This window comes from Folsomia candida, unplaced genomic scaffold (genome assembly GCF_002217175.1).
Source record: "Folsomia candida strain VU population unplaced genomic scaffold, ASM221717v1 Fcan01_Sc013, whole genome shotgun sequence".
NCBI lineage: Eukaryota > Metazoa > Arthropoda > Collembola > Entomobryomorpha > Isotomidae > Folsomia > Folsomia candida.
In genome coordinates, this window is record NW_019091205.1 from 2,325,276 (window position 1) to 2,349,764 (window position 24,489).

At 37.5% G+C, this 24,489-nt stretch overlaps 3 protein-coding genes and 1 long non-coding RNA gene across 5 annotated transcripts; all 4 read right to left on the reverse strand.

Annotated features, from left to right (window-relative positions):
• Positions 1–1,061: 1,061 nt before the first annotated feature.
• LOC118437297 lies at positions 1,062–3,411 on the reverse strand. Its single transcript, XR_004836005.1, has 3 exons — positions 2,373–3,411; positions 1,981–2,282; positions 1,062–1,887 (listed from the first exon to the last, which is right to left on the reverse strand). It is a non-coding gene; the product is annotated as an uncharacterized LOC118437297 (long non-coding RNA).
• Positions 3,412–9,123: 5,712 nt separating this feature from the next.
• Positions 9,124–12,999, reverse strand: LOC118437524 (calcium/calmodulin-dependent protein kinase II-like). 2 transcript variants are annotated; one of them, XM_035856582.1, is made up of 5 exons: positions 12,382–12,999; positions 11,958–12,262; positions 11,327–11,665; positions 10,034–10,477; positions 9,124–9,791 (listed from the first exon to the last, which is right to left on the reverse strand). In XM_035856582.1, exons 2-5 carry the CDS (start codon positions 12,214–12,216, stop codon positions 9,676–9,678), a joined length of 1,158 nt encoding a protein of 385 aa, XP_035712475.1. In that variant the 5' UTR covers positions 12,217–12,262; positions 12,382–12,999; the 3' UTR covers positions 9,124–9,675. The 2 variants fall into 2 exon arrangements, with proteins under 2 accessions (XP_035712475.1, XP_035712474.1); XM_035856581.1 differs by having other exon boundaries at positions 11,958–12,999.
• Positions 13,000–13,539: 540 nt separating this feature from the next.
• LOC118437307 lies at positions 13,540–17,473 on the reverse strand. The gene is made up of 3 exons (XM_035856246.1): positions 16,146–17,473; positions 15,442–15,882; positions 13,540–14,812 (listed from the first exon to the last, which is right to left on the reverse strand). The coding sequence occupies exons 1-3, from the start codon at positions 16,267–16,269 to the stop codon at positions 13,650–13,652; spliced, it is 1,728 nt and encodes a 575-aa protein (XP_035712139.1). The 5' UTR covers positions 16,270–17,473; the 3' UTR covers positions 13,540–13,649.
• A 785-nt stretch (positions 17,474–18,258) lies between these two features.
• LOC118437430 lies at positions 18,259–19,228 on the reverse strand. The gene is made up of 2 exons (XM_035856424.1): positions 19,062–19,228; positions 18,259–18,596 (listed from the first exon to the last, which is right to left on the reverse strand). Exons 1-2 carry the CDS (start codon positions 19,218–19,220, stop codon positions 18,315–18,317), a joined length of 441 nt encoding a protein of 146 aa, XP_035712317.1. The 5' UTR covers positions 19,221–19,228; the 3' UTR covers positions 18,259–18,314.
• Positions 19,229–24,489: the final 5,261 nt, after the last annotated feature.

Consider the following 24,489-nt stretch of genomic DNA (forward strand, 5'->3'; position numbering starts at 1 on the left):
ACCATATTGACCCAACGACAAATTGACCCAGCACCATATTGACCCACGTCATATTGACCCCATGCTATACCTGGACATACTGTATTTTTCATACAAAAAAACTTAATTTTACTTCATATTTCATTTCTGGTCAAATATTCCAATCAAAAATTGAATTGTTCTAATAATTATTGGTCGTCTTTTTCTTATGTGAGGCTAATTTAAAGTATTGATGAAAGCCACAACCCTCCGATACAATTTCAAAAACATAAAATATATTCTGTAATTTCTTTAATACGTTATAATTTATAACTTATAAACGACAAGAAACCGGGTGCCGTCGTCAAAAATCGGGCAAAGAGACATAAAAGAGAAAAAGGCATCAAAAAGCCAAAACGGCACGCAAAAAGATAATAGGGCATTGAAAAAGGCATGAAGCAATAGCAAAAAGGCTGCCTTCACATTGCTTGGACGACTACACTGTGCTACACAGTGCATCTTCAAAATCTGAACAAAATAAAATTTTTGTCAACCGTTTGATGATATTTTCTTAATATTTGCCCCCATTGAGTGGGTGTGGTGGGCGCAAATGTGGTCATACCATCAAAACACTTAGGGGCTTATGTTCATTGCATGTGCACTCTCTCTTCTTAAATTAAGAATCTTAATACAAATACCTATTACAATAGGTATTATTACCGTACTAGTATACTAGTACCGTTGGTTAAATGATTTCGTTACTAATAGATTAAGGAATTTTACAAAAGGAGGACTAATAATTATTAGAACAATTCAATTTTTGATTGGAATATTTGACCAGAAATGAAATATGAAATAAAGTTAAGTTTTTTTGTATGAAAAATACAGTATGTCCAGGTATAGCATGGGGTCAATATGACGTGGGTCAATATTGTGCCGGGTCAATCTGTCGCTGGGTCAATATGGTGCTGGGTCAATCTGTCGCTGGGTCAATCTGTCGCTGGGTCAATATGGTGCCGGGTCAATCTGTCGCTGGGTCAATATGGTGCTGGGTCAATCTGTCGCTGGGTCAATCTGTCGCTGGGTCAATATGGTGCCGGGTCAATCTGTCGCTGGGTCAATATGGTATCGGGTCAATATGAGCGGGTCAATGTGTCGTGGGTCAATGTGACTGGGTCAATTTGACGCCTCACCAATCAATTGTGTCTATAAAATGTGGTATTCATACATACATCTCACGAAGCATACTTTGCATATGTATCTTCCCGCCTACACTTGCTTTCAGCAATCAAACTTTATTAATCGATTTATAAATAATTAATTTCTCATTTCAAATTTGTTGCATTACTTATTAATGGATTAAATCCCAAATTTTTCCTTATTGTTAGTACATAATATGCGCGAACAATATGTCACCAGCCCAGTTTTATTGATTTCAAATTTCCCAGACCAAATAATACACTAATAATTACTGCGTTGCATATTCATTTTCTTGTTAAGGCATTTACAAAGGACTTTCCCCTTCATCAAGGCGTTGTAAGGATCGCTATGTCACGATCATTCCAGACAGAAATCTTCGGTGTTTTTGAAGCCTACATGGATATTATAGAATCCAGCAGGTTATTTGGAAAATGCCCCCTGACCATTGACAGAGACGGGTCATTCCTCCAAGTCGACGTACGTTTAGGCACTTTTCGAGCTTTCTGGTGCCGAATTGTGTTCACAATAATTTTTAGCTCGATTCCTGGAGGCATAATCATTGCAAGCCACTTGATCAACGTTACGAACGTTCTGCCGAAACCCGAAATCAATGTGCCGATAATAACTGGCTGGTCTTATACGATCGTGTTCTGTTTCGGTTGCACCATTATATCTCTATTTGTACCAGTTATCGCAAACTGGAGACTTGGTGTCATCCTTCAAGAACACCTGTATAAATTACTTGTCCGGTTAGACTACTGTAAGTTTGTTCATCTGTCAGCCTAATTAATAAACAATGTTTGACATTTAATTTGTATGTACCAACTAGCCTGCCCGCGCAATATGAATGGAATCAAAACAAGCCATATGATTCGGAGAATTGCGGTCGTCGTATGTAAATCCTACACCATGTCGTCAATAGCTGCCGCCATCATTGAAGTCGTCATGGGATGGGATCCACTTTACTACGTCCTTGTCCTGAACTCAAGGAACTTGGGTTCGAATCGCTTTCTCCAACTGGCCTTATTACTTATCCGTTTTTCGTCTCTTCTAATCCTTTTCTTGGAAGGGTCTCGGGTCATTGTGATTCTAGTTCTGGTGGTTCTCTTCATGGCGAACATATTCTACAGAGCGCAAACCATGTGGAAACAACTTGTAAAAATTCATATGGGCCAGGGATTGGTAAGATATCGTGAATTGATATTGATATTTACAATGATACGTCGACCCCTAAATATCATGACGACGTTGAGCATTTTCATCGGATTCTCGATTCAGGTTGGTCTGTTTACGTAGTTTACGACCTGAGCAGTTTTAATACGTGCATCAACAAATACAGGAAATATTGAAATTAGGTGGGGAAAATGGAAAATTTAACGTGGCGCCAAATTAAAAAAAAAACTTTACCAGATCTTCGTTATTCTACATATGGCTTTTAACTTTTTACATTTTCGGCACCGAAGTTCTACTTAAAACGTCCAAATTGCTTATACCAATTATCTTACTGCTTACCCTTAGGTTGCAAGTAACTACGCAACATTGATGCTATTTGACAAAGTTCCTGCCCTGTACTACTGGGTGCTTCCATACCTTGCGGTGATCTGCGCAATCGTGATGGCGGGGCTGATTTACATCATGGCAACGGCTCACGAGGAAGGTACTGCTGGACTGACGAGCATGAAAAATCGCTGTGCATCAAGAAAAGCGCTCTTTGTCAAAGAGGTGTCGGCTGTAAGGGTATTTTCGTTCCAAACAATTGGTGGAGCCACGCCGGCCGCAATTTCAAACGAGTTCAAAACCTCGTACTTCTACAACGTGCTGGACTACACGATTTACTTTGTATTAGGGTTCCCCATTTAGTCAGATCGGTAAGAAACTTTCGGAAAAAGCTCCTTCATATATTCAACGGAAAACTATAAGGCGTAATTTACTAAATTCAATATCATATTTTAGTACCGTCTGCAACAATGAGAACGCTATGCATACATACATACATGCAAAGGCAATTAATGAATGGGGCGAAAGCACTCATCTAGGTACTTCTTGTTTCGTAAAGGAATAAAAAATACTTTCATACTTTAATGATTAATAATTAAGTATCTCAAATTAATTTAGGTAGTACCTATATGCACCTCATTTGTAAAATTAACCCACTTCATATGGAGTAATCCACTTTGTCATTTGTGCTAAACATTACAGAGTAAGAATTATAGGACTCGACAAAGACATCCAACGAGTATTTCAAAAGTGAAATTAAACTATTTTATTATGTTCACCTTATAAAAAGAAAAAAATTGCAAAATATTTTAGGCGCCAAAATTTTCCCTGTGGAGTTATGAGACTTTTGGGATTTTAAAGTGATGGCATAGGGAACAACTTATTTCAGGAACGGGTTGATAGAATTGCACAAAATTTTTATCCTACACTCTTTGGATCAGTACCTAGATGCGTTCTTCGAATTGAGTCGAAATTCCAACTTTAAAGTCCAAAATTTTAATTTCGAAAAATTGGTTTTTAGTTGTGACGCAAGAAGTATGGCGAAATGTTCGTCGATTGGATTTACCCCAATTTTTGATATGTTGCAGATCTTTGGTAGTAGATTAATAGTTAAATTACCCTAAAAGTCGAAATCGACATGCGTGACCTTTTTCCGGGGGTCGAAAGGTCGCGATGTCAAAGGTCACCGACCTCAATAAATGGGGTATCGTTCGAAAGGTCTTGACGAGAGGATTCCGAAAATATATACTTTCTAGGGTGTGGGACCACTCCATGCAAATATAGAGCCAGGAGAATATTTTTGAGTTTTTCCCATTTGTGCTTCCGTGTTAGCTCCCAATCCACTGCTATGTTAAATTCTGGACATCTGCAGATTTTCGTTCTTTGCCCTCTAGACTTGCAGAGGGTTGTCCCAGACCACACAAAGTATATATTTTCGGAATCCTCTCGTCAAGACCTTTCCAACGATACCCCATTTATTGAGGTCGGTGACCTTTGACATCGCGACCTTTCGACCCCCGGAAAAAGGTCACGCATGTCGATTTCGACTTTTAGGGTAATTTAACTATTAATCTACTACCAAAGATCTGCAACATATCAAAAATTGGGGTAAATCCAATCGACGAACATTTCGCCATACTTCTTGCGTCACAACTAAAAACCAATTTTTCGAAATTAAAATTTTGGACTTTAAAGTTGGAATTTCGACTCAATTCGAAGAACGCATCTAGGTACTGATCCAAAGAGTGTAGGATAAAAATTTTGTGCAATTCTATCAACCCGTTCCTGAAATAAGTTGTTCCCTATGCCATCACTTTAAAATCCCAAAAGTCTCATAACTCCACAGGGAAAATTTTGGCGCCTAAAATATTTTGCAATTTTTTTCTTTTTATAAGGTGAACATAATAAAATAGTTTAATTTCACTTTTGAAATACTCGTTGGATGTCTTTGTCGAGTCCTATAATTCTTACTCTACACTTTAAAAATGCATGACTTTTAGTTAAGGGACTTAACAATTTTAAACCTACCACAGATAAAGATATTTGTTAAATACATTAAATTTAAATCGAATTAAATCAGTTTCAAGGAATTAATCACGATTTATTTTTCCGTATGGTTTGATTGTTGCAGGTTAATTTTATGAGAATTGTAATATAGCCTTATTTAAAAACCGTGTAAAAATACTTTCATATGTACATACACACCGAATTAGTGAAATATCTTACAAAAATATGTCTTAGCACTTGAATTTAATTACCCAAATATAATAAATATCAACATAATTCTTTATTTTTTCACTACAATCTAATTAAATTCCATTGAAATAACGCAGCAAAAAATATATTTCTCTATCACATATCCCTTATTTTTCTTTGTGTAATTCCTTCCCAAATTCACAATTGCTTTCCACCATGGTATCATAACACTCATACGTTTGTAAAACTCTCCCTCTACAATTATCTAGTCTATGATTAATCCCACTAATCTGTGTCAAAAACTCGCCTGCATCCACATTTCTCAGCGTGTTTCCTACTCCATCTAAATCTACTGGCCCACACTTACTATTACTTACTGTATTATACTCCGATCTACTATCTAGAATCAGTCCTTTAAAATCATTCTGTTTATTGCATCTTAATTCCGGACAAATAGTAAAATTGTCAATTATACATTTTTTCCCGGACGCAATGTGCATCCCAGTTACTGAAAGTGGGCTAATCTTCTCTTCACAGTTATTATTTGACAAGCTAACATTCCTAATTTCATGCCCATCCCCCTGAACTTCCACCCCAAATTGGACCCCTTCTAGCAGAACATCGCTTAACTTGACATGATTAACCTTACCCCCAAACCATATCCCATGTATGGTGTTTTTTACCACGATGTTCTCTAAAGTGGGGCGCGATCCTGCAATAATTACTGCAGATCGGGCACAATTGGTTACAGTAATGTTTGTCGCGGTTGAATATACTCCACCGAATCGGAGCCCAGTTGTGCCACCGGATATCGCAATATTTTCTAAGGTGCATGTGCTGTCCGGAATGGAAAGGACGAACCCTGTTTTATCAAAGGTGGAGGGGGCTAGTTGAAAATTGAGGTTTTTTAATTCGCAATAATTTCCTGATATGATAAATAAATCGCTGAAACTTTCCAGTTCGGGTGGCATTCGAATGGTGACTAAATTTTTAGAAGGGAGATTTTCATCCGTTTCGCCTTGAATGATAACTCTGTGCTGAGAGAGGACAAATGGGCCTAAGTATTCTCCAGCAGTGAGAAAAATTGTGACATCTTGACAACAAGTTGCTAAAATTGGGTCCGCGGACCAGACATGGCAATCTTTACATGGCAATCATTACATTGTAATTTTTACATGGCGGTGACTTACATTGTTCATCCTTACATAGTTTTATCACTACATAGCACGATCACTACATGGCATATCCTTACATAACATTATCCTTGCATAGCATTATCCTTACATTGCATGAAGCTACATATCATCTCCGTTACACATACACAAGTTTGAACTGTGTTATGTTATGACAAACTCATTCCATGAACCAGGGTGTTAATATTATTTGGTGTCAAATATAATATATAAAAATATTAACAATTATATTAAAACTTAATAGGACAGCTTTTACTTAGCCCGAGCCAGGATTGATTAGTAAACCCACGTTTGTCAATAGTTTTCTGAAAAATTGTGTGCTACTACTTTGCACTAATTATTACATTAACTAACATCAATTCTTCGTATTGCTTGGCTCCAAATTCTAAAAATATTTGTTACCCATTGCCCTTCAATACTTCCCGTGACTAGTGGAGGTCGACCATACAAAAATTTCGAAATTCAGCCCTCCTAAATGCTAATCATAAGTTATTTTCCGAGTCCATACTAAATTTCAGCGCTGATTATATCACCTTTTGGAAATCGATATCGGCCACCCCCTTGTGCCACTCTGGTTAATTTTTGTTTATATTTTACTTCATGTTATTTCATGAGAAAGCAAAGGCATCACTATTCCAAATTTCAGCTTTCCAAGTTAATTTTTTAAAATCGGTGGGGGTCACCCCATAAAATTTTCACACGAATGAAAATGTTTCTAATGTCAACTCATAATCTTCCATTAAGTGCCATTAAAAAGCCAATTTTGTGGTTATTATTTGTTCGATTGATGTTTTATTTGGTTTTATGTATATGTACGTTCACAAGTTTTGCTGGCTGATTTGAAAGGAATATGCTATGAAATGATAAAACAATGTAAGGATAATGCTATGTAATGATGTGCGATGTAATAATAAAGCCATGTAGAAATAATGCTATGTAATGATAATGTGTTATAACGATTGCAATGTAAAAATTGCAATGTAATGATTGCCATGAAACGATTGCCATGTATGGTCCGCAAATCCTAAAATTGTGGTAAATTCTTCGGAATTTGTCACCTGGATGGTGGACTCTTCTCGGCCAGAAATGAGGGTAACTTCTGACATGGATTTTAGTCTGTTGGCCGGATTTAATTGTGTCATTTAAATTATAAGCGGCCTTAAGTTTGATACAATGGGATAAAACATATCTTGAAAAAGTAAAAAACTCTAAGGTGAAGAAGTGCACTTAAAAGTACTAAACAAGCTCCCTCCGCTATCCAGATAATTTTACTTCGTCTGGGCTCTCCATTCTATGCAAAAAATATCTGTTGTAATAAAAATAGGTTGCAAATAAGTCGCTCAAAGAGTCACCTAACAAATCTAATAACAATGGTTGTCTTGCAATTGTATACAATAGGTTTAAAATATACCGGTTTATCAGTTCATACATTCTGACTTACATGTTCAACTCATGTCATGTTGACGTCGTTATGTAAATAATTAATAAATATTTTGGGACGAATTAACCATTACTCGTATGAATTGCCACCAAATGTGGATATTAACTAATTCAAAAGTTAGCTTTGGACCAAGAAATGAATTCTAACTTATTTTTCTTACGTGACGCCAAAACTGTCTCTGTCGATATTTTTTGCATCCAATATTACTAACATACATATAATTTCATTTTTAATATTGGCAGATATTTTTTGCATAGAATGGGCAGCCCAGGCGAAGTAAAATTATCTGGATAGCGGAGGGAGCTTGTTTAGTACTTTTAACTGCACTTCTTCACCTTAGAATTTTTTACTTTTTCAAGATATGTTTTATTTAATTCTTTTTTAAGTTTGAATTTTAAAAGCAAATATAGAACATAATCATTATTGCATGTTATTTACAAAGCAACATTTACACCGTTAGGCTTGCGGAACCAATTTAATTCGTTCAAATTTACAGCAAAGGTTTTAAAAGTGTCGATATGCCTAACCCACTTAAATTTGCGCTTTGGCTAATGTGTAAACTTAAAGCTATATATGACACCATTGGGGACAATTAGCGACTTCAAAGGGTCCCTTCACATAAATATTTTCCCACTTCCCGTTTATATTCTTCCCTTAGGTTGTAGGTGCGAGTAGAAATCGCTGTACCAAATTACAACTCGATTTGATGATTTTGAGAAATCAGTATGGGTGACCCCATAGGGTCCCTCCAGATTAAAATTTTTCCTATCTGAATTCATATTCTTCCATTAGAAGCCACTAACAATCTGTATGCCAAATTTCAGCTTTCTATTACAATTTTGAAATCTGGTGAATAGCACCCCACCCACTTACGAGGGAACCTCTTATAGTGCCCGGAGCTCCCAGCATAACCACTATGTACATTCGACGTAGATTTTAATACTAGTCGGATGATGTGACAAAATTTCCGTGTCAAAATGACATTTCGTCAAGTGGTGACGACTTTAGTGACGCGCCGAACGGTCACTTTCGTCCATGCTTTCAAAAGAGGAACGCTTTTCACCACTCGCTCCTCACTCATCTCACTTAAATCTCAACCGATCTACTCATTGAGTAAACTCGCATCCAATTTAACTGTGTTGACAATATAATCCTTGTTTACTATTTGTAGTCTTTTAATATTATTTTTTACCTTGAAATATTCGGAGTTTAAAAATTATAGAATGTCTATAATTGTATCAATTTGTGAGGCTGTTCTTAAAATCGCAAAGGACAGGTATTCAGGGGATTCCAACGCTTCATCAATTCCAGTTAATAAAGTTGAAATTGTCGACCGAGTTTTGCGGAAGATTTTGTCAATAATTCAAATACAGTTAAATTAGATGGGGAGTTTACTCAATGAGTAGATCGGTTGAGATTTTAGTGAGATGAGTGAGAAGCGAGTGGTGAAAAGCGTTCCTCTTTTGAAAGCATGGACGAAAGTGACCGTTCGGCGCGTCACTAAAGTCGTCACCACTTGACGAAATGTCATTTTGACACGGAAATTTTGTCACATCATCGGACTAGTATTAAAATCTGCGTCGAATGTACATAGTGGTTATGCTGGGAGCTCCGGGCACTATAAGAGGTTCCCTCGTTAGCTGACCCCCACGGGTAAATCATTTGACCGACTTCGCCCACCTTCGAACTTGTTTCCTAACTTTGTCCAATATGAATATGGCAAAATTGCAAGGCTATCGTATTCACATGACGGTCCCATAAGCCCGGGCACGGGCTAAAAGTATAAATTACTCCATGGCGAGGGTGTAACTATATAGTTACTATATGGCAACCACTCGGAAATTTCCGTTATAAGGAAAAGTCGCTGGTTTCTCAACCAATTGACCCAATTCCTGTTTCCCCTTATAGGAAAGTGGGGGCGATCTTTCATAAATTTAGATACCCAGCTATGTAGGTAGTCTCCTTCATACTTAAATTGCGAAACGCAACCATTCACCACCATCAAAACTTTTTTCTGGGAGGTCATATCGAAAAATCCCTTTCAATAGCACTAGATTAGGTCCGTAATTGATTTTTTGCTCTCTTTATTTTTTTCTCTAAAACGCACCCCCTTGGCTGTAGGCAGCGGTCAAGGTTTTCGAAGGGGGGGGGGGTGAATGCATACTAAGGTGTAAATGTAACCATAGTTTTTTACCTCACCTTAGAATGATCTGGTATTAAGTGAGGTGAACCTGTGTCTCGTAATTTTGCAAACATTTCATCCCGGTTGGGTGATAAATCTTGAAATATTTCCCATAAAATTAAACCTGGGAATAAATTATAACCAATTAATTTCATGTGTTAATTACGGATTAAATAGTCATGGAAGCAGTGACCTCGGAAGCGTAGAAACACTGGGACAACTTCTCCCCCACTGTTATTTGATCTCTCGATCATCTGCCCGTGTTATGTAAACCTTCCACCCTGCTTCGCTATTCTACTAGATTTATATCCCGAGATCCCCCACGGCATCCGAGGCCACTGCATGCAAACAAGCGGAAAGACTCACCTAAACTGTATATGTCTACTTGCTTCCCATAAACGCCACAATTCACTTCCCGCGCCCTATAGGCAAGGGTTCCCCGTTTAAGGGTAAGATCGAAATTGTCCTTATCATTTTTATCACACCCAACTGATGGCAAATTGTCGATCTCCAATCCAATCAATTGTTTTGATAATCCGAAATCTCCAATTTTGATGGGTAATACATAAGAACGGCTACCTTTTGGTAGCGCGAAGAATATATTTCCTGGTTTGAAGTCGCGGTGGAGGATGTTCTGATTATGAAGGTAACGCATCCCTTCAATTAAACCTTGCCCAATTTGTACCTGAAACAGGTGTAAATTTTTTCTGGAACCCTGTATTTGTCCTGATTTGTTGGAATCGTTGAGAAACATAGTCAATGTTGGACCGCAAAGTTCCATCTCGATAATTGTTTGAATGGTAAATGTCTCTAAGGATTAATTAAATTAATTGTTCACTATTTACATATAAACATAATTAGAACAATTATACACTCTTAGAAATCTAGTATTACAATAATACCAAGCGATGTTCATATGAGCCAACCAAAGTGGTGTTGATTGATAAGTAATACCGTGAAGTAATTGCTTCGTATGAAAGTTATAAAGGCCTCAAATTTCTACTGACCGGTATAATTTTAATACCAAGCAGTAGCAACTTTAATATCGAGAAATCAATACATACATACCTGATTAAATATACCAGATTTCAGTGAATACTGCCTGTTTACTTTTTACGTTTATAAATTATGCCGTAGTATTTAATAGTTTGATTTTAGTAATCCACGACTATGAGTTATTTAATTTGATCAATTGAATTCGTTCGTATTGACCTAATTAGTTGAGATGGAATTGTGAATAATAATGCTCTTATTCTACGTTTATAAATTTGATAATTATGTCTGATGGTTATCTATTTGATTTTAGTGCTTGAATCCTGCAAACAGTGACTTTAATTTTTAATTGAGTTTTTCGTACCCTATCACTGTGTTTTAATCAAGTTGTCTTATTCTTGTTATAATGCAAATGTTTAAGAATCTGTATTTTAACATACACAAAGCTTATTTAGTAGAATGTTATTAAGCGAGAACCCCCAGGATAATTTTGCAAGGAAATAATTGTCATTGTAGTATTATTGATTTATTATTTAATTCTTTACGATGTAATCTAACCTGTAATTCTATGGGCCATGAGCCTTGTAAGAATTGTCATGAATAAATTATTATTATTATTATATACCAGATTTCTAACAGTGTACAAATAAAATAATGCACTCTCACGTGATTGAAAAAATTGACGAAATTGATACAATTTGACCAAATTTGTATGAAAACATTCCTCCACATTGGTAAATTCCAATTTTGGTTCAACCGCACCGTCACCGGAGTCACATGATGATTCAATTACACTCGTAGTTAGCAACTTAACGGCGGAATGTCGCTTTGTATTTTTATCAAAAGCAGTCCGCACAACGCCGTAGGACCCTTTTCCAAGTGGTGGTCCGAAAAAGGTTAAATGCTTCAGCCAAACGTATCCTACAGGGTCTTCCATTAAATTTGCAAGTCTTGCCACCATCTCGACATTGTTTTGTCCTGTTTCCAATTTATACTCTTTTTCTTCTTTAAAGAAATTTCAGTTATCTACAATCGAGGCCTCCCAGCATATGCTCTCAAATTTTTATCAAATCAATGTCAATCGATGGCCAAATTAATTAATTTTAATTCTACACAAAAATTCGTCCATGGGGCACGTTTCACCCTAGGCATGGATATTTGCATCTCATGAGAAGAAAACTCAAAAAAATAAATGCAAAAAATAAACGCAAATAAATCGTACCTGTCGTAATTTTCATATTAATTAAATTTCGATTGACACCAATTTCACCAAAATAAAGAGCATGCACTGGCAGACCTCGATTGCTGGTTTGAATTTCTTGTCCAGATTTTATTTGCAACTTTGCATCCTCAATTTTGGTTATGTCTTGAATTTCACTTCCTCCCAAAATCGGAGTCATCCCGACAATTAATTCTTTCATATTTCCAATTAGAGCATGATCTTCAACACGGAAAAAATTAGGGGAGCCATTTACAGAGTAATTCTTGATGGGACTATCTAATAACTGAGTAATTTGCATAATTGTAATTCCCGCCGCAAATATGTCTCCCTCCATTGTTCCTTCTTTCCAGGATAGTTCATTCCCTCGCAACACGTTTTGTCTGCGCCCAGAAAAAAATAATTTTACCAGAAAGTTTCACACTTTCTGAGGAGAACACCATATTTTGCGGAGAAATGGATCCATGCACGTATTTTAGATTGTAATGCAAATAAGTCAAACCATCCAGTAGCCCTTGGACAATGCCAACTTGAAGTTTTAAAAGTTCCATTAAACGGAGCGGATTTTGTGCCAATTGTAATTTTGAGAGGGGCGAATTCCGTCCAATCCAGGTGTCCACTCGGTCACCAAATTGTTCACTTTCTAATAAAATACATGGGAAAAAGGTGACATCTTTAGGAAGAAATGAGTCCAGAAAGGTGGCTTCCCTTGGGTCTGATAAGGTTGTTTTCGGTAATTTGGTACGAATTTCCTTAATTTGGCGAAGCGATAAAACTGTTTCACTAAAGTGCAAAATTTTTAAAATGTTGCCTAAAGTGATTCATTTTAAAGTGATTCACTTTATTTTCGTGGAAGAATTTGTAATAATTTGTAAACTCGCAGATATAACTGTAATACACGGTTTCTCGAGGTTTAATAATTTGCACGATAAATGGTGACGGAATTTGTACTTGGTCCGAAGTTACTGCTAAGGTTTCAGGATGATTTTTTGAAGAAATATTCGATCCGGGTTCGACGAAAATAAGCTTGTCCCCATAAATATCCCCGTCAAGGTAAGATTCATATTTTAGCGAGGCTAAATTAATTGGAGGAGTACGGAAAAATTGTGATTTCGGCATGATTGCTCCACAGCTGACGATGAAGGACTATTTAGCAATGGATCTGCATTTTATGAGGACGAGTTACGTAATAAATGAATGAATGGTGTATTGATAATCAACCGAATGCATATGTAAATAGCTTCACACATGCATACATACATACGAACGCTGTATGCAAACTGGACAGAAATCTGGCAAAATGTATTCAATAACGCAGATGATAATTTCTCCGTATTAAAGTTGCGAGTTGCTACCGAATGGTATTAAACTTATCCTGTTCCTTAAAAATTTGCTTCCGATATAGCAAAACTTGAATAACGTACTTCAAGGTGTAACTTTTCAAAAACCAATTTCATATAATAGTCACCCTTGAATACTACTTGGGATTATTTTAATATTTTCAAACATGAATTTATGACTTGCTTAAATACTTACTTACGTCTTATTTAACATTAAATTAAGATTATTTTTATACTAATTACACACCTAATTTACTAATCGTATTTTATTTAGTACTTGATTTACATACATACGTAGACATACATAAACATAGGTTTGCATAGAATAAATATGTACACATCTAATTTTTTAATTATCAATAAAATTGTGTAAAAAATGCATCATAAAAATACTTTTATCCCAATTTTGACAATAATATGACCCACAGTCTTACTTATGCTCTTCATGGTCAAAATTACAATTGTCTTCCACAGTAGTATAATAGCACTCAAACGTTCGTAAAACTTTTCCCTTACAATTATCTAATCTATGACTTGATCCAGTTATCTGCAGAAATTCCTGTACATCCACATTTATCAGGGTATGTCCCACCCCATCCAATTCAATTGGACCACACCTACTATTACTCACCACAATAGAGTCAGACCTACTTCCAAACAACAGCCCTTGAAAATCACTTCCATTCCGTTTTAATTCCGGACAAATAGTAAAATTGTCAATAATACAATGTTTCCCGGAAAGTGTATACATCCCCATTTTTGAAATACTCTCTTCACAATTTTCCAACGTCACATTCCTAATTTCATGCCCCTCCCCCCAAACCTCCACCCCAATTTGGACACCTTTTAGCTGTACATCGCTTAATTTGACGTGCTTAACAGTGTCGTTAAAGCTTATCCCGGATGCAGTATTTGTCACCACGATATTCTCCAAAGTTTGGTGCCATCCTGCAACAATTATTGCACATTGGGCACAATCGGTTACCGTTATGTTTGTCGCGGTTGAACATATTCCACCGAATCGGAGCCCAGTTGTGCCACCGGAAATCGTAATATTTTCTAAGGTGCATGTGCCGTCCGGAATGGAAAGGACGAACCCTGTCTTATCATAGGTGGAGCGAGCTCGTTGAAAAGAGAGATTTTTCAATTCGCAATAATCTGCTTGTAGGGTGAATAGATCGCTGAAACTTTCCAGTTCGGGTGGCATTCGAATGATGACTAGGTTATTGAAATTTTCATCAGTTTCGCCTTGGATGATAACTCTTTCTTGAGAGAGAAGGAATGGGCCAAGGTATTCTCCAGCGGTGAGAAAGATTGTGACTTCTTGACAACAAGTTGCTAAAATGGTGGTAAATTCGTCGGAAGTTGTCACGTGGATGGTGGATTCTTCTCGGCCGGAAATAAGAGTTACGTCTGACATGGATTTTAGTCTGTTGGCCGGATTTAATTGCGTCATTGAAATGATGAGCGGCTTTAAGTTTGAGATGATGGGGTGCTCCCTTATTAAGTGGGATGGATCTGTGTCCTGTAATTTTGCAAACATTTCATTCCGGTTGGGTGTTAAGTCTTGAAATATTTCCCAAAAAGTCAAACCTAGAATTAAATGGTTATGCTTTAATTATGACATCATTTACATAATGGAGGCTACCCAGCAGATGCTCTCCGATTTTGAACAAAATAGTTTAAACGGATGTGAAATTAGTTAGAATGGAGTTTGGAAAGGAGACTAATGAGCATTTGCGGCACAGAGATTTGCATTCGAAGTGAAGAAAATGTGGAATAAATTTGGAAATTTCACAATTTTATAACGTATTTGCTCCTATTTGTATACAAATATCTCCGCCATTGACAGATAGTGCTTTTGCAAGGGTTATCCTCAATTTATAAATCAAATTTGTAATCTACATACATATTTTGAGCTCTGGGACTTTTTAAAGAAAAATGGAAGGGCTATAATTAAAATTGTTTAAAATTATAACCTCAAAGCAACTAAAATGTATTTTAATTATATTGGGCATTATGCAATTAAAAGCTTGTAAGATCAAGTATTTCCTACTAGATAGGGTTTGATCTTATCTTATCTTAAAATGTAATGGACTGATTAATGGAATGAATAAATCCTTATTATTATTATTATTATTCTGACTAATTCATTTAAAACCGGAGAGCACACAGATCTGTATTGTTGTTAGTTATGCAAATAATTGGTAAAGTTCACCCACCCAAACTGTAAATGTCTGCCTGCTTCCCGTAGACACCACAATCCACTTCGGGAGCCCGATAGGCAAGTGTCCCCCGTTCAAGGGTCAGATCAAACTGGTCCTTATTATTGTCGTCACAGTCGCCTGGCAAGTTTTTAACCTCACGCCCAATCAAGTGTTTTGATAATCCGAAATCTCCAATTTTTATGGGCAATTCATAAAAATCACCATCGTTTGGTCGTGTAAAGAATATGTTTCCCGGTTTCAAGTCACGATGGAGGACGTTCTGGTTATGAAGGTAACGCATCCCTTCAATCATACCTTGCCCAATTTGTACCTGGAACAGGTGTAAATTTTTGAATCCCTGTATTTTCCTTGACTTATCGGCAGAATCGTTGAGAAACACGGTTAGGGTTGGACCGCAGAGTTCCATCTCGATAATTGTTTGCATTTTTAGTGTCTCTAAATTTATAAAGATTAATTTATATACAATTTTAAATTTACATAGGTGTTAAAACGATTAAATCAAATTATGTACACCATTAAAAATCTGATTTTCCTACAAAATCAAAAAAGAATAGCTTTTGTAAAAACCGAAGAAGATTAAAAGCTTTATAGATAAGTCTTTTCCTCCGGGATTTTGTTTAGACCATAAGTCACCCAGAATAACCTTAAGGAATTTACTTTTCGAAAGGGGTACATTATTTTTAAGAGTGAGAGCTTACGTGGTTCGAAAAACTGACGAAATCGATACAATTTGACCAAATTTTTATGAAAACATTCCTCCACATTGGTAAATTCCAATTTTGGCTCAACCGCACCTTCGCCAGAACCACATGATGATTCCATTAGCTTACTAACACCAGTTATCACTTTAACGGCGGAATGTCGCTTTGTATTTTTATCAAAAGCCGTCCTCACAAAGCCAAAGGCCCCTTGCCAAGGGGATCGCCATAAAAAGTTAAATGTTTCAGCCAAACGTGCCCTTCAGGGTCCTCTATCAAATTGGCAAGTCTTGCCACCATGTCGACATTATTTTGTCCCGTTTCCAATTTATATTCTTCTTCCTCCGCCTCCATTTCACTCTTATTTTTAACTTCTTGTGAACATCTTATTTGCAATTTTGCATCCTCAATCTTAATTATGCGTGGAATTGCACTCTCATTCCGTCCCAGGCTCGGTGTCATGCCGATAATTAATTCTTTCACGTTTGCAATTAGAGCGTGCTCTTCAACCCGAACAAAATTAGGAGAGCCATAGCCACTCCCAGTGTAATGCTTTATGGGACTGCTTAATAACTGAGTAATTTGCATAATTGTAATTCCCGCCGCAAATATGTCTCCCTCCATGGTTCCTTCCTTCGAATAGAATTCCTCCCACAGCCCCTGCCACACGCCTAATCTGTTCCCGCCAAAAAATAACTTTACCGGAAGTTTGCTATGTGGTGAGGCGAACACTATGTCTTCTGGGCCAATGGAGCCATGAACGAAGTTTAGGTCACGATGCAGATAAGTCAAACCATCCAGGAGCCCTTGAACAATGCCGACTTGAAGTTTTAAAAGTTCCATTAAACGGAGCGGATTTTGGGCTAATTGTAATTTTGAGAGGGGTGAATTATCCAGAATCCAGGAGTCCAGTGTACCCCAATATTCTTCATGTTTTAATAAATTACAAGGAAAAAAGGCATCTTTACGGAGAAATGATTCAAGAAAGGTTATTTTCGGTAATTTGTTACGAAGTTCCTTAATTTGGCGAAGCGATAGAACTGTTTCACTAAAGTGTACGATTCTTAGGATATTGTTATGGTTCGCTTTGTTTTCGTAGAGGAATTTGTAATAATTTGTGAACTTGCTTGTATACCTGAAACTCATGGGTTCGGGAAATTTGATTATTTGCACGGTAAATGATTCCGGAATTTGGACTTGTTCCGACATTATTGTTGAAGATTCAGAATTATGCGAGGCTAGTTCGGTGAAGGTGAGCCTGACCCCGTAAGCATCGCCGCGATTGTCATTGTAAGATTCGTATTTTAACGAGGAGATATTAATTGGGGGGGGGGGAGAACGGGATAATTTCGATTTTGGCATGATTGCTGCACAGCTGACGAGGAACGAGTAGGTTCTGCGTTTAATGAGGATGAGGATGATGAAGTCAGCGAGTGAATTTATGTTGTTTAAATCGCAAATTGTGATAATCAACCGATTGTAGAGGTACGTACATATTTATGCAGATATGGGTTTTGGTGCAACGTGATGAATAAAGATAAGCGTATGTGTAGGTAAATACATACATATAGTATTTTTACAGAGTGCAAACCCATAAAAACACTTCACATCAAAAAATTTTCCATTTGTTCCAGTATAAAATCCTAATGGAAATATTGTGGAAATCGAAGTCTCAAAATTTTTGAGACTTCGATATATTTTGAGTCAGAATTTATGTACCTGTTGTCTAAACACTGACATATTTACCTGTAGAACAAGTTAATATATCTCACATGACTTGTCATCATGAAATATAGCGAAGATTTTAACTTCAAATTGTATGCATATTTATGATGCAACAGTAATGCGCTTATTGAAGACGTCGTAGTTATGGAAAATGCAGTGCTAAATATGTGCGTTGCGAATTAACGTTTTTTTACGAATTCTCCAGTAAACATTGAAGTTTCTCATCCGCACTAAATTTTAGTGTTGATGAGATTTGCCATTATGTACAGTCACTACGGATAAAGGTACATAGCTTCTGCATCAAATTTGTATAATAAAAAATGCAAATAAAAAAACACAAAATGCACAATTTGTTTTAAAATACCTCATTTCACAATCCCCACAATATCAACAAAATTTTACACAAATTGGATTAAAACCCACACAAATAAATACATCGTTTTATCAAAATTCTATTTCAATCTTCATATCTAACAGCCATGTAACCCTGAGACAGTCATGTCGCCTCCTTCTTCCCTCAAGATCTTCCGTCCAGTCGCACTTTTGCGTGGCGGTCTGATCGCTACCCCGGAACTGGATCGGAGTGGCGTCGCTCCACACTAGTATGACCTCGTTGTGAAAATTCGCCGTTTCCATGATGTCGAATTGATATTTTCGTGTAAAAGTGGAATTCTTTGCAGGTAGTGACGGAGCTAGGAGCACGGTTCGATACTGCTTACGATATATCTGGACATTTACATTTATGTCATTTAAAATGCCATAAAGTATAAAATGCTAATTGATGTAAATGGGATCCTACCCTCTTAAAAATAATGTTACCCTTTTGAAAAGTTATTACACTCTGGACTCTAAATTAAGTAAACTATACTAAATCCAGAGTAAAGTTAACTGGATAAGGAGTAAAGTTTACTCTGGATTTAGTATACTGTCCTTAAGGTTGCCTGGGACACAGGCACAAAAACAATTTTTTAAGAATTATGTTAAGCGCTCATTTTTGGACAGAATGGAAAATGGATCCGTAAATATGTGGGGAATGGGTTTCTCCGCAGAATTACTGATCCGTTTTCCATTCTCTCCAAAATTAAGCCCTTAACATCATTTTTTAGAAATTCACTGTCCCAGGCACGGTTAATTTAGAATCCTGGCACATTTACTTTTCAAGAGGGTGTCATTATTGTTAAGAGTGCATACCTTGCCAGAATGATACATCAGGGTATAAATTGTCCCATTTATCAACATAAACACTAGAATCGCTACTACTTGTTGGCGTGCGGTCATCATTTTTCCGAGCAAATGTGAATTAGATTGAAGTTTAGTAATTAAAACTGGCACAATGTTTCCGGTAAGCATGTGCTTACAAGGCAGACTGGAGAAGAATGAAAATGACGCTAACCTTTCCAGTTCAGGCCCAGTCCCTGGGTTTGTAAGTCTTATGGGCGGATCATAAATTATGTAACGCGAGAGGGGTGGGGGGCAAAATCAATAATGATAATGTGCCTATGTGATACAAGTTAAAGGGGGTAGGAGGGAGTGTAAAAAATCGAGTTTTTTGCCTTACATAATTTATGAATGGCCCCTTATTTTATTTTTACACTCTAATCTAAGCAAATAAGTGCATACATACTTACCTAGCTTCTTAGCAGTCTTTTACACCTTTCTTGCTTTAACTACTCAATTTAACCCTTTTCTTGGATTGAAAATTTGAAGGTTCTAATTTCAGCTTTTAAAGAGAATGTATTTATGACCCCTTTGTTCCTAGGGCCCATCTTTTTTGAGGTATGTACATACATAAGTATGTGGCTCTCAAAATTGTGTGCATGCTGTACCACACTCTAAATAAAATCAGGTTAACTTTACTCAAGATTGAATTAAAAAAACCTACTCCAAGCAACTTTGCGGGGCCTTTAAAGATGGCATAAATGCCATCTTGGTAGTTAATTGCAACACATTTGGGTGGAAATGACCCCCACCGGCCAACCACTTGACCGATCATGCCCATCGCAGAACTCATCCTTACTTTTTACCCGAAGATGAAGCATGCAAAATTTCAACTCGATAGCTTTGGTTTAAAGAGAGTTATCGTGCGCACAGACGGACGCACAGACGGACGGACAGACAGACATCTGGGTAAATCTATAAGGCCATCTTAAAAGGCCTAACAAGATGGTGCAAAAATTAAATGAAATTTATCCAGCGCTATGTTTATAAAAATTGTAGAAATTGTTAAATAAAATTTATTTTCGTTATTTTCTTCTTTTAGGAAATTGTACCTTGAAATTTAACACAACTTTTTTTAGAGTGCGTTTTTTAGAGTGCCACAAAATATATCCTCAGCAATAATTAGAAAAATTATATCTAAAGTAAATTACAGGATTTAGAATTCGGAGTACACACTCAACATAACCTGGTGTCAATCCAGTGCAGTGTTGTCACATATAGACACCACGCGGTGTTAATGCGGGCAATTAACACCGTGCGGTGTCTATTTGTGACTTCACCGGCTGGATTGACACCAGATAATTTTGAGTGCACTTACTATTGAAAAGGGTTACATTACTTTTCAGAGCCTAATCTAAGTGAGTAGCTGCAGGATTGCCAATTTTCGCAGGGCCGGATCATTTATATGATTTTCGAAATTTATATGTATGTAAATATTGCGAATTTTTAGTTTATTGTATTTGATCGGTGGCAGTTAAATATGTTTTGCAAATCCCAGTTACATAGGCTACAAGCTTCCAAGTGACAGTAAATTTTTGCTGGGAACAGCACATTTTAGAATTTTTTCAGCTTTAATAAAACCGTTTCTATACAATCTTTGTATTTATTATTGCTTGCCGTGGTTACACTTGTAAGATTTATTTTGTGCATATTAATATTTTGGATGGGCAAAATTTTGTATAATGCCCAGGGCTAGGCCTGACCAGCTTAGTCCCTGATATTCTGAGACGTAAAGGAGCCCTTTTGCATCGCATATTTGTGTATATATGCATCTTTCACAAGCTGGTGCTACAAGTCAGTGAAGGAAATCACGGAAAACTTTGACTTTAGTGACGTATTGTTAAACCGTTACACGACGGTTGCATTTTCACAATTTTTTCAATATTTGTATAAAAATTCATTTCGGCCAAGTAACAAAACAGTAAACTTATTTTACACTTCTACACTCAAGCAGGGCATCAATTCTTACATGATGGGTGATTCAATTCCCAACGGTGATACATATTTTATTTAACCTAAAATATGTTTGTTTTCTAACATTAGATATAGTGGGTTGATAATTAATGATGCAGATCATGCGCTTCCCGCGACCCCGACTACCTCCAGTCATCGTGTCCTGGAAACCTCGAAGAATCAGGAAGCATCACCTACTGAAAAGGCGCTATCGAACCAATTGGTATTACAATAGAGAAAGTATTTATATATACGTAAACCTAATGAGGAAATAATGTGCAAAAATTTTGAAACGTGATATCCGTAAATATTAATACGTCCCTCATAAGATATCAATAAATACGATGAATATTAAAATTATTGGATTCTGTCCTCTCTAAATACAGATCCTCCTCGCCATTTTTCGTTACATTCCGTCCCCCGCTCCAGACTCACCCCTCGGGACGGGTCACCTCCTCACCTTCCGCCTCGTCTCCCACGCCTGGAACGATTTCATCCTCTCCCTCCCCACCCCACGTGTTCGGTTCCATCTCAACCCTAGCATACCCACCCGGGTCGGCGACGTCGTCCCGATTCGAGCCCTGACCGCCCTCTGTGCCAATTTCGTCTCTTCCAAATTAGCGCGCTCCATCTTCTTCCAGTTCAACTCTCGCGGGCCTCCAATTACGTCGCACGTGCGCTACGTATTTTCCCGCTTCAGTGCCGAAATCGAGTTCGTCTCCGTCCACGGGATGGCCGAGGTGGTCCCCTTCCTGCACGACTTACTTATCCAGTATGCCCCCAACTTAAAAAAACTCGTCGTCATTAATCGACCCTACGGTAAACAGTTTACGGTCCTCGATCGACTTACCGGTGGACTTGCCGGTCGTCACCCCGAGTCAAGCCTGGCTTCCGGTAAAACCAAAGTTGGTAACGATTCACTCAATTCGCGTCCATGCAAAGTCATACTTCCCTTCCCGCTCTTCCGCCATCCCGTCAAATCATCACCTGATGCAATCCTTTCTCCAAACGGTCGTCACCGCCGCGCCAAATTTGAAAGAGTTCGTCATCCGCGATGCGATTTGTCCCTCTTTAACCCACGCTACTATTAAACTTGTGAAATTCAGATTTGACTGGTATAACCCCCGAAGGTCGGATAGGGTTCGACTCCCTTTTCAGGGATTGTCCAGTCTCACCCAGCTCCTCCAGGCGGCGCGCAATTCGCTCGAAGAACTCGAATTGAGCGCCACTTTGGACTATAAGAGGCAAATTGCTACCCTCGCGGGTAGTGGCTTTACCTTCCCCCCAGAAGGAATGGGGAGGCTCAAGAAGTTCAAGAATTGGAGGATTGACGTCTTCAAATGCGGCGAAAGCATGTCTAGAAGAATCGTACCAAGATTAGCGGAACTCGTGCTGGCCAATGATTGCAACACGTGGGCCGTTCCGACAGTTATTGACGCAGATGTCGTGCAAATTTTGGGGGTGGCGCCGGGCCACGGTCACGTGCCGAGTACCGTGACAAAATTTTACCTTATCGGTAATGCCATTCCGGCCTATCTTCACGTCGGGTTCGAAGAACATATTCGACACGTGCAGGACCTCACGGTGGAGATTGATAAGCAACGGGTACACGAAGGGGATACATTTTTAGTGGAAATGACCTCCGTCGTGGTGGCACTAGGGATAAGTTTGAGATTAAAAAGGGTCACTATTATATCCCCATTTCCCCCCAGGTTGACCAACCTGATCGATTGTCTCGATATGTTTGATATTTCCGGACAGCCAGGTACGTAATAAGTGGATCCTTGGACTAAGGGGATGTGCATAATTTATGTCATGGCCGAGGGGAAGGAGTGAGTTAAAGTTTTGCAACAGGGCGGTTTTGCGCCACATGTAAAACTGGGGGGTGTCATGCGGGGGTCTGAGAATTCGACGTTGTGCGTGACATAATTTACGGACGCTCCCATACAGGAACAGGATTAGAGTGCATTTTTATCATTTCTTCGTATCCATGGTATTCTTCGTATTGTAAAATAAACTACGAGATTTTGTAAACGTGGTCATGTTTTGTCATGAAAGATCGCATTACTAAGGTTACGAATTTTTCAAAGCTTGTTTTTCTTCGTAAACTATTTCATACTAATAAGGATACGAAGAAGTAAGTAATTAATATCCTTAATGTCATTATGTATGTACACAGCATTGCGAAATCTGGCCCTTAACGCCCGTGTTGCAAAAGAGTATGGTCGTATTCCACGATTTGGGAAATATATGTATTTTGCCCCCAATGAGAAAGAAAGGTTGGAAAATGTTATTGCAAACCTGACGCAACGATGTCACGTGGAACTTTCAAATTGCGAGGTAAGAAAATCATCTATCTTGGTATCATTTTCCTACTAGATTTCTAAAAGTGCAGAACGTATTTTATGAACGGTTGCTTTACTCAATTTTTTCTCCATATTGCAGTTTTCTCCCGCCATGGATCAAACGATCCGTACCTTCGTGGCGCAGAATAAGCTCGACTTCACCCTGAAGGAGGGTGATGTCCATATAGCCCCTCCCTATTTCAAGTATGACATTCGGGGGAACTCGGTCAGCTAAAGTTAACGGAAGGGGATCGTTCATAAACTACGTAACGGGAGAGCGTGCAGGGGACAGTGGGCCTAAGGTTATCGTTAAAGGGGGAGGAGCCTTGATAAATTGCGATTTTTGTGTTACGTAATTTTTGAACCGTCCCAAATTAATTTGCGAGAACAATTAAAATACCCAACTTCAACGTCAAATTTTAATTTAACAATTAGTTTTTTTCGTGCTTTTATCAGATCAAGAATTGATTTAGAAAATAAAGTGAGGAATTATTAAATGATCCATTTCTTATTTTTTTTTGTAAATATGCACTTATGTCAATATTAATCATCTATGCAAATTATTTTTTAAGGTACACTACCCTTCTCTTTATTAAAAATATATAGATAATGATGTGATGTCAAAAGAAAATAAAGTGTGTGAATAAATAAGCATACATACATACAAGTTGGTAAGATTAACGAATGTGCATATACATTTGCACTTATACACTTCATCTATATTTACACGGTATATGCACAAGCTTTCATAACGAAATGAAAAATTACATAAATACTAATAAACTTTCTATTCAAAAAGTTCATGAAAAATTCAGCGTTCTTAATTTAAGTAGCTATGTATAATGACAAAAGGCTTACGTAATGAAAGCGACGAACCTTTTAAAAATCTGACAAACACATTAAACGGATTCCCATAAAAATGCATGTATGTATGTAGCTCTTATTAACTTATGGAGTTAAATTTAACTAGAAAAGCTTTACACAACTTGCATAAATTTTATGACGCAAAAATTACGATTTTTCAGACCCTCCCCTCCTTATCATTCGTTTCAACCCCTTTTAAGAAATAAATGTAGGCCTGAGATCACAAACCTTGTACTCTC

Coding starts and splice junctions, on each gene's coding strand:
- LOC118437307 (XM_035856246.1), bottom strand. CDS start 16,269: ATGGAATCATCATGTGGTTCTGGCGAAGGTGCGGTTGAGCCAAAATTG. Junction 15,883..16,145: donor TCGTCAGTTTTTCGAACCAC/GTAAGCTCTCAC, acceptor TTATAAATTTAG/AGACACTAAAAATGCAAACA. Junction 14,813..15,441: donor GGCAGACATTTACAGTTTGG/GTGGGTGAACTT, acceptor ATTTAATTCTAG/GTTTGACTTTTTGGGAAATA.
- LOC118437524 (XM_035856582.1), bottom strand. CDS start 12,216: ATGGAGGGAGACATATTTGCGGCGGGAATTACAATTATGCAAATTACT. Junction 11,666..11,957: donor AATTCAAACCAGCAATCGAG/GTCTGCCAGTGC, acceptor ATTTCTTTAAAG/AAGAAAAAGAGTATAAATTG. Junction 10,478..11,326: donor TCGTCAATTTTTTCAATCAC/GTGAGAGTGCAT, acceptor ATTAATCCTTAG/AGACATTTACCATTCAAACA.
- LOC118437430 (XM_035856424.1), bottom strand. CDS start 19,220: ATGCTTACCGGAAACATTGTGCCAGTTTTAATTACTAAACTTCAATCT. Junction 18,597..19,061: donor TGATGTATCATTCTGGCAAG/GTATGCACTCTT, acceptor GTAAATGTCCAG/ATATATCGTAAGCAGTATCG.